The following is a 9,326-nucleotide window of genomic DNA, read 5'->3' as shown; positions in this document are numbered from 1 at the left end:
AACGTTTCGTAAGGTTTAAATTTAAAATAAAAAAAATATATATCTCTCTCTCTCTATGTATATATATATATGCATATCTATACAAACAGAGAAAAAAAACCGCCCAATTTGGGCTTGAAACCCGCCCCACCCGCCCGCCCGCCCCCATCTGACCACGTTGTCAGGGAGACGACACGCGGTGCGCGACCGTTGGTCTCGCGACCGTCGGTCCCAGTGAGTCTGCGCGCGGGAGCAGCGTCGCGCGCCTGCTGCTGGCGGGGTCCTCGAGGACCGTTGAGAGGCGGCCGGGACAGGCGCCTGTCTTTTCAGTTGGGTTCCGCCGGCCGGAGGGGGAGGTTGGTCGTACGCGCGATCTCTCGGCCTTTCGCTCGCCCGTCCGCCCTCCCTCCCTCCCTCCCTCCCTGCCTTCTTCCTGCTGCTGCCGCCATCCAAGTCCCCCCCCCCAACCCACCCACCCACCCACCGACCCTTCCCTCCCCCCACCATCTTTTTTTTAAAAAAAAGGAGCGAGAATGACGGACGGCACCGAAAGAGCCGATGGCAAGATTGTGAAAATGGAGATGGATTACAGCGCCACCGTCGACCAGCAGCTGCCGGAATGCGAGAAAATCGCCAAAGTGAGTGAGAAACCCCGAGTCACTGAGAGCCGGGCCTCGCTCTCTCGCTCGCTCGCTCGCTGAGCCAGACCGACCGACTTGACCGAACTCGAATGGCTTGGGGTCCGTAGGCCCCTGGCGCGCTAGGCCCCGGAGCCTGGGGCTCGCTTGACAACCTCCCCCCCCCCCCCCCCTCACCACCCACCCACCCCCGATGCCAGGGTCTTTTTTTTGACGATCGGGCTTTTTTTTTAAAAAAATAAAAATCTCCCCCCACCTCGCCCCGGGTTAAAATTCAACCGCACGCACGACGCGCCGTGGTATTTAAATAGAAATAACGAAGGGAATTAAGTGTTTGGAGTGGCTGCGGTGATATTAGACCGAGAGGGGAGGGTTGGGCGGGGAACAGCTTCACGATCGGCGAGTAAATACTTTTCTTTTGATTTGACGGCCGGAACCCGTACCCGCACGAACCCGTTTCGAAACCCGTGTTCTGGGTCGAATTTCGAGAGATGACGAGCGATTTTTTTTTTTTGGGGGGGGGGGCGGTGGGGGGTGAGGGGGGGTCTTGGCAGCTCGTAAGCGAAGCGGACGGTCGAATCGATCGGGGTGGGTTGGGGTGGGGAAAAAGTGCTTTTTGAAAGTTTTTTTTCGTTCAGGCGCCGATGAAGCGGGACACTTGTTTATCGAAGTGGACCGAGAATCGCTGAGTAAGGGTAGCGAGTGTCTAGAGTGGGGGTACTATCGCAAGGCCGCCCCCCCCCCCCACTGCGCCGGTGTGTGACATTTCCTGACCGCAGGGCCCCGGGGATTGAAGCTGCTCGGGGGGGGGGGGGGGGGGGGTTAGACCTCTGACGGAATTAGTGGCAGTTCTGATTTCGAAGGCCTCGGCCCAGGAACAGGATGGAGAATGCCGGTTTTGGGGGAGAAGTGTTGGGCAAAATGGCTTCCCGGTGTGTGTCTGTGTGTGTGTGTGCATTGGATTGGGTTTTGAGCACAGGGGACTGGAACAGGGAGCTGCAATGTCTGCTTTGTCCGTCTACCCGTTCCCGCGGTCCTGTCTCTTCCAGAGTCGTTTATTCAGCTTTGCTTTTGCTGTGCATTTTCATAAAGACTGAGCATCTTATCTCTCCGTCTTGTGCTGCGTTCATGTCATTTAGGTTACAGTATTGGATTTTATCCGTGTAAACCGGGAGAGTTTCCAGAATTATTGGGATGCGCGTATTAGCCTCTAGTCAGTGAAACGACAACTAATCACATTTGAACAGCGCCTTTCACTCCAGGAGGACGTCCCAAGGCGCTGGGGAATGTAGAGGGCAGACAAAAGCAAGCATCCAAATAGGTTCAAGGGTCTCCCTCTGTGCTGTCAATTTTATGATTCAAACTTTTTGTAATAAACTTTGTTCAGTGAATTTGGAAATGTTAATTCTATAATGATCTAACCCTGCAAGCCAAAGCCCTAACAGGCAGGGTAACCAGAGCCGGATGAGCAGGGGCCATCAGCGATATCAATGGCAAGCTTTGTGGTTTTAGCTGGTTAGACTCCAGCAGTTATCCCAACAATACTCTGAGGTCCCCGGGCCTTGGCTCTTGCCAACCTGCACTTAATACTTTCTGGAATTAGGTAAACGGGATGCATCCCTCCAGGGAGAAAGTGCGCATTCCATTCCAACAATCTATCTCTGGGATTTCCATGTGTGGGATGGATAGAAATCTCAGCTTGGTTTTGGATACACTTAAGCATGGTAATGTGCTTCCACATGCGTCAGATACTAAGGAAATCTAGAGCAATTCCTTCTATTCAAGCGTATGGTGCAGCAACATTTAAACTTTAAGCCTAAAGGTTTTAGTAATTACTTTATTGTATCCTTTATTCGTGAGGATTCATAGTGCTATTATGTTTTGGGAATGTAGCAGTACCAAAATCCTAGAGTCCAAATATCTCAGATTGCTGTTGTGGTCAAGGGTAGGTTTGAGGACAGAAACCATTAGCACTAACTACTGTACAAGTGAGAAATATGTGGTTTGTGCAAAATTACTAGAATATTTCTAGTGGTTAGTCCTGTTTATACAAAATTTTTACAGATTTTATTTTCAAGTTTGTTTGGAGTTTGCCATTTTGGGTAGGCTTAACTGTGTCAAATCAGTGAGAAGTTGCACTTACTCTACAGGAAACAGGCTGCAATTGGTGAGGGAAAATATTACAATAATAAATGTAAGGCTTAGTCATCATTTTTCTGTCACATGGGGCGGGGGCATGAGAAATTAGCAAAATTCAAAAGGTATAAAGCATTTAATTTTTTTAATGTTTTTTTTTTGTTTTTGGTGTGTGAGAGGTCAGGTGAAGATGGGGGAGTAACCATTGTAATTTTATTTTGTGGGTAAGTTATTGCACAGCCATCACATTTTAGAACTGTTGAGAAGCCTAGGAGTACAAGACTGAGGTGGAGATCATCTGATGGAAGATGAGTCTAGTTGGATGCGTTTGTATACCAAGGATGGGGATGGATGGGTGCTGTTGGCAAAAGTATGTGAACTTCAGCTAGCGTATGGCTGCTCATTCTGTACTGCAGCTATTCATCTTTAAAAGGCATTTTTCTTGTTGTTAGGATGGAAGACTTCAGGAGGCTATTGATAACCTTTTGTCACTGGAAAAGCAGACAAGAACGGTAAGTCAAAGTTTGGTCCAAGTCGCCTTTATATTCCTTTAAATTTAACTCTGTCATTGGTATCTAATTTGCGGAATTTCATAACTGGAATCTCTGTAAGAAGAAATTCCAGACTAGTGAATGGGGCTTCCTTATGAGATGATAATTGTAGCAATAATATTTTTCACACCAACCTCATTATGAATTTTAGGCCTCTGATATGTCGTCAACATCAAGAATCCTGGTTGCCATAGTGAAAATGTGTTCTGAAGCAAAAGACTGGGACTCTTTGAATGAAAATATTGTACTTCTGTCCAAAAGGAGAAGTCAGCTAAAGCAGGTAAGTCCTCAGCTAGAGACCAGTGCTTTGAAACTCGATTTGAATCAAAGAGATGTCTATTGTCAATTTTTAGAAAATGACAGTATAGAACACGGCTCTTTGGGGTAACCAAATCTATTCCAGTAGTTAAATATACTCAGCAATGTAGGAAGTCAAAGCTCCTGCATTGCAAGTGCACTTTTTGAAATTGAATGGGTGGTCTTCCGGTAGAAATTAAACGTTGCTACTTCTGTTCCAATGAACGTCTCAAAGTTTAGTTTAAATGAGTTGAAAAGAGCAGATTCTATGTGTTTGGTGATAGTTGAATAATCTGTCTCTCTATGGAAGTCTTCAAACTACAGTACAAGTGAGCAGGTGATCAGCTCTTACGTATGTCCATTCCACATTTTGATAAATTTGATTCTTTCTCATTACAGGTTTTCAAACTCAAGTAATGTGCAAAAGGTTTTGTTAGTCACAATGCTTATCCCAGTTAATAGAAATCCAAGTGACGCTTTACTTATAAATATTTTTAAAAACTTTTTGTAAAGTATGTTTGAAGTCTGGACTTAAAAACTAGCATTGGTTGGAATCTGCTTTTGTAAATTTTCCATTTTTCTTCACTTCATAGGCAGTTACGAAGATGGTGCAGGAGTGTTGTACATACATTGAACAGATCACTGACCTACCAATCAAATTAAGATTGATTGACACTTTGCGCACTGTCACAGCTGGGAAGGTCAGTGCATTTTCACCTTTTCTTGAAAGCAGCTTCTTTGATGGCTTGTTTTCTGCTAATTGAATAAATATTTAGGTAACCTGAAACATAATTGAGATTTCCTTTTGCTTTAAGTGCTTGTGTTCTTTTGTGTGTGGGAGCAGGGTGTTTGTGCTATTTCTGAACTTAAGGCACAGATCAGTTTACATTGATCAAACATAAGGGCATGTTGAAACCTTTACTTGTAAATGGATATTTCTAGTACAATTTGATCAGTGCATTTGTGTTTCTGTGGACTTTAGTCAACCTAATCTAATTTTTTTAAAAAACTGCCTTGAGGCTAGCAGGCCTTGCAGAAGGCTAGTTGGCCAATCTGTCATTGTCTTAGCTCATTTGGGTATTACTCCATGCCCTCTATACCCTTATTAGCCAAGTATTTGTCTACCTCCCTCAAGCATATATTCCCACCACGACAACTTTTGAGGAAGTCAATCCCATAGCTCTCTTGAGTAAAGAAGTCTTTTTTCATTACTAACAGATCTTCCTTTAATCTTCAGATTGTCTAATGATAATAAATGTTGTGATAAAACTTGTAAATGGGCTGCCAATCCCAGAATGTGAATATTGTTCTGTATAGATTTATGTGGAAATCGAGCGAGCTCGTCTAACAAGACAGTTAGCAACGATAAAGGAGGAGGCTGGAGAAGTTAAAGAAGCTGCTACAATTTTGCAAGAACTTCAGGTGAGTATCATCAAAATGTAGTCTGATTTCAAACCTTTTCCTTATGATGAACATTGTTCCCTCTTAACACATTGCACTGTGCTATGCAATGTGTTATGAGAGAACCATGTTCATCATAAGGAAAGGTTCTAATAGAACAGAATTGGAATATTAAAGTACATTTTTAGTGGGGACATTTCCATTATAGCAAGATCTCTGGGCCATATTGTATTTACACCACGGATGGAAACTATTGTGTTTGACCCATTAAGCTGCTGCAAAACTTTTGCAACTTTCTAACTAACCAAGCATGAAACGCAAATGTATTTGAGTAATAAATAGCACATATGAATTTGCTTAGCAAAGACATTCAGATGACTCCATCAGCAAGTCCTATCTTGTTTGTGATAACAAGCGGAAGCAGAACCAAATGCAATATAGCACTATAGCATTAATGATGCACTATACACTTGTATGTTTTCATCAGAAAAAAGCTGCTGGTATGCCCCGAATTCTGCACTTAAATTGGATAGCTCGATCGATTATTGATGCAGTTTTTGTGATTTGCTTTTGTAATTTTAGAGCATTCACCTATGAAGCTGCAAAATAAATTGCTTACTGATCTATTACATGAAACTAACTGATGCATTTCAAAACCTGTGTGATGTGACAGTAACCTTGCGAAAAGCACCTTGAATCTTTATGGGACTGTAAACATTTTCAATTGTTCTGCAAATCATTCAACATTTCAATTCCAAAAGCAATTTTCCCATGCCTTTCTAACCCCTTTGACCTTCAAAGTTTAACAAACACTAAAAAGCATTCTTTCAATTTATTAAAATACTTCAACATGCTACATTTTCCCCAGATTTATATTTAGAACATTACTCCTAGCGCTTCAAATTTCATTACAATCGGGACTATTTTAATCAAAAGTTTTTTTTAACAAAACAATTATCTTAAACCAACAGGTTGAAACCTATGGGTCAATGGAGAAGAAAGAGAAAGTTGAGTTCATCTTAGAACAGATGAGGCTTTGTTTAGCTGTTAAAGATTATATTCGAACCCAAATCATCAGCAAAAAAATCAACACGAAATTCTTCCAAGATGAAAACACTGAGGTAAGGATTGTTGTAGATTTGGAGTTGAGCTTGGCATTCAGCCATTTGTCAAATAGGCTCAGTTTCACGGTCTTCACCATTTACTAACTGAGCCATCCAAACATTCTTGAAAAAAACATTTTAAGAGACTAATCTTCATTAATCTGATGTCCTTTTGTGTTTTATAGGAGCTTAAGTTAAAATACTACAATCTAATGATTCAGGTTGATCAGCACGAGGGGTCCTACCTGTCAATTTGCAAACATTATCGCGCCATTTATGATACACCCTGCATCCAGGCTGATAAAACAAAATGGCAACAGGTAAACCATTGGTATTGATTATTGTGAAAGAGCATAGTCACTGAGTTGTTAGGGATGCTTGCTGTTGGGTCTCCTTCTGACTATATGAAATCTGAAATATGAAATTTAAAATACTTGCCCAGGTAATCTTTTGATCTAGTCTATGCAATAATAAATTTTAGTCTTGTGCTGCATTTACATTGAGTCTTGATGTCCTGTAAGTTGTTTATTATGTGCACCGAGACTTGAGTGTTCAGTATTTCACTGTTTGAATAGCTAATATATTTATTATGATAAGAAAAATCCTTGCATTTGATATAGCACCTTATCACATCTTCGAGATAGCTCAAAGCGCTTCACAGAATATACTATAAAGTGAATTGTGGGAGAAATTAATACTATATATTTTGCAGGATTTGTTTCTAATTTACTAGTGTTTGTGATGTGTGTGTGTGTGTATAGGTCTGTTATTTTTTAACTTTTTTTAAAAATCCACTTGTTTAATATGCAGAGTTTGAAGAGTGTAGCTTTGTACGTGATTCTGGCTCCTTACGACAATGAGCAATCTGATCTGGTTCATAGAATCAATGCTGACAAAAAGTTTGAAGAAATTCCTAAGTACAAGTAAGTTTGCTTTAACCTGAATGCTTGATAGAATTTGTTGTTCGTCTACTCATACAAGAAGCTGGTTTTCTAGTTTTCCCAACACCAGTTGTTGTTGTATGAATGCTGTACAATTGAATCCTGTTCCATGCAGCAATTACATATTTACATTTGTTGTATAGCGCCTTTCATGACGGAAGGAAGTCCCAAGGCACTGACAGATTATGCAGTTTTCAACTTTTCAAGAAAAACAAGGCTAACTGGACTAATGGTGGGGAGGGAAGAGAAAAACATTTGAAGAAACAGAATGGATTTTTAGTGTGGGAATCGCGGAATTATTTTCAAACCTGGTTCAGATAATTCCTAATTCTGGATGCATGGCTAGTGGTTTACTGTAACAGATATTTGCAACTGTAAGAATCAGTCAATCATTTGCTCGATGGAATGTGACACTGCTGTAGACTAACCAGATGTTTGCGCTTTACAGAGATCTTTTGAAGCTGTTCACCACCATGGAACTTATGCGTTGGAGCTCGCTGGAAGAGGATTATTGCAAGGAACTGAGGGAAGAGTTGCCTGAAAATGCTTCCACAGATGTGTTTTCAAACACAGAAGAGGGAAACAAGAGATGGAAAGATCTTAAAAATCGAGTTGTGGAGCATGTACGAGCATTCTGTTTAAGTCTATAGCGTGTCCCAATCGTGTTGCATTTCCTATGTAGTTGTGAGATATTATGGAGGAATTGTATTTGTATGACTGCTGCTATTTCATTGAGGGTTTTTTTAATCCCCTGGATTGGAACATGGGTCATTGCCCTGCTTTCACTGTGCACTTTGTCGGTGAAAAGTTAAAATGAGCATTTGTGTTTTTTTTTAAACATGTTTCACACCCAACAGGAGAGATGATTCATACTTGCTTCCAATATGAGTTTAGTAAGGCACTGACTAACAATTCTTGACTATAATCTCAAGGGTTTTGTCAGCCTTCAGGTATTTAGCTTCCTTCATCAATGTCTTGAGTTCAGACCATGAGTCTGATTTAATCTGACATCCACACATGCACACAGAGGTCACTTTTAGGAAATCAATCTGGATTGGGAATTCTTTTTCATGTCTCTTTACAGGAGAATAAACAGCTAATTTTAGCATTGGGACTGCCGACATAGGCATAGATCAGGTAACTCGGGTTGCAAGCCTCTTGCGTAAGAAATGCCAGGCAATAAAAAGACCAAGGTCCATCTAGTTCGTCTTCCAACTTCCTGGCGATTGCATGCACATATGTGCTGAACTACCTATGTACTAGGGACTACGTAGTACAGAGAACTAGGAAGCTCTATATAGTTTTTGTCTAAGCCTTTCATATTATTGATCTTTCAGAATATTCGAATAATGGCAAAATATTACACGCGCATTACGATGAAGAGAATGTCGGAGCTGCTCGATCTTTCCATTGATGTGAGTACCAAACTTTGTCTCGATAAAAAAAATATAACCTGGCAAACTTAATACTCCGAGAACAAACCACAAGAAATGGTCCCCAAAGTAAATGAGTTTGAAAAATGTGCATTTGTGTCATTGTTTGCTTTTTTTCATACAAGTCAGTTTTGATACCACACATTATGTAAGTGCTACTTTAGTGCCTAAGTTCTCCAGCATTTCTAAACCATATTACGTGGCAGCTGTGATCATCAGTAAACATACACATTTTTTCCTTTGTTTAGGAGTGTGACAGTTGAGTAGATTAACCTGTTTTAAATTGAATTTTCTCATTGCCAGTTTTACTCTTGTTCACCTTCTAGGAATCTGAGGAATTCCTTTCCAATTTGGTAGTAAGCAAGACCATCTTTGCCAAAGTGGACAGACTAGCAGGAATAATCAACTTCCAGAGACCAAAGGACCCCAATGATATTCTCAACGACTGGTCGCACAAGCTGAACTCGCTCATGGCACTTGTAAACAAAACCACACACCTCATAGCCAAGGAAGAGATGATCCACAACCTCCAGTGAAGGACGCGATAGGACGCATTCTGTCTTTTGAAAAAGACATCTTAAAATATCAAATTGTCATAATAACCATGCAAAAAAATTTTAAAAAATCTTTGTTTTTGAGCTGAAGAAAGGCAGCTTTGGGTTGTTTGGCGGAAGGTCTGCATGGTTAGATATGGAAGGGAAAACTGGTCGTCTGGTTCATTTCACTGATTTAAAAGGTAACAGACCAGTTTTGAGTGAAGCAGTGTGTGTGATGAATGTACTGTAAATTGGAAAGAACCATACAATTAAAATATGGTTACCCAGCTGGTGACTTTTTTCCTTTGAAA

At 41.1% G+C, this 9,326-nt stretch overlaps 1 protein-coding gene across 2 annotated transcripts; it reads left to right on the top strand.

Moving 5' to 3' along the window:
* Positions 1-284: 284 nt before the first annotated feature.
* On the top strand, positions 285-9,326 carry psmd12 (proteasome 26S subunit, non-ATPase 12). Of its 2 annotated transcripts, XM_042342282.1 has the most exons (12): positions 285-335; positions 505-617; positions 3,206-3,265; positions 3,456-3,584; positions 4,195-4,302; positions 4,919-5,023; positions 5,974-6,123; positions 6,291-6,425; positions 6,916-7,028; positions 7,495-7,669; positions 8,384-8,461; positions 8,806-9,326. In XM_042342282.1, the coding sequence occupies exons 2-12, from the start codon at positions 513-515 to the stop codon at positions 9,013-9,015; spliced, it is 1,368 nt and encodes a 455-aa protein (XP_042198216.1). In that variant the 5' UTR covers positions 285-335; positions 505-512; the 3' UTR covers positions 9,016-9,326.

This window comes from Callorhinchus milii, unplaced genomic scaffold (assembly GCF_018977255.1).
Source record: "Callorhinchus milii isolate IMCB2004 unplaced genomic scaffold, IMCB_Cmil_1.0 Scaffold20, whole genome shotgun sequence".
Taxonomy (NCBI): domain Eukaryota; kingdom Metazoa; phylum Chordata; class Chondrichthyes; order Chimaeriformes; family Callorhinchidae; genus Callorhinchus; species Callorhinchus milii.
This window is presented reverse-complemented; position numbering and strand designations above follow the sequence as displayed.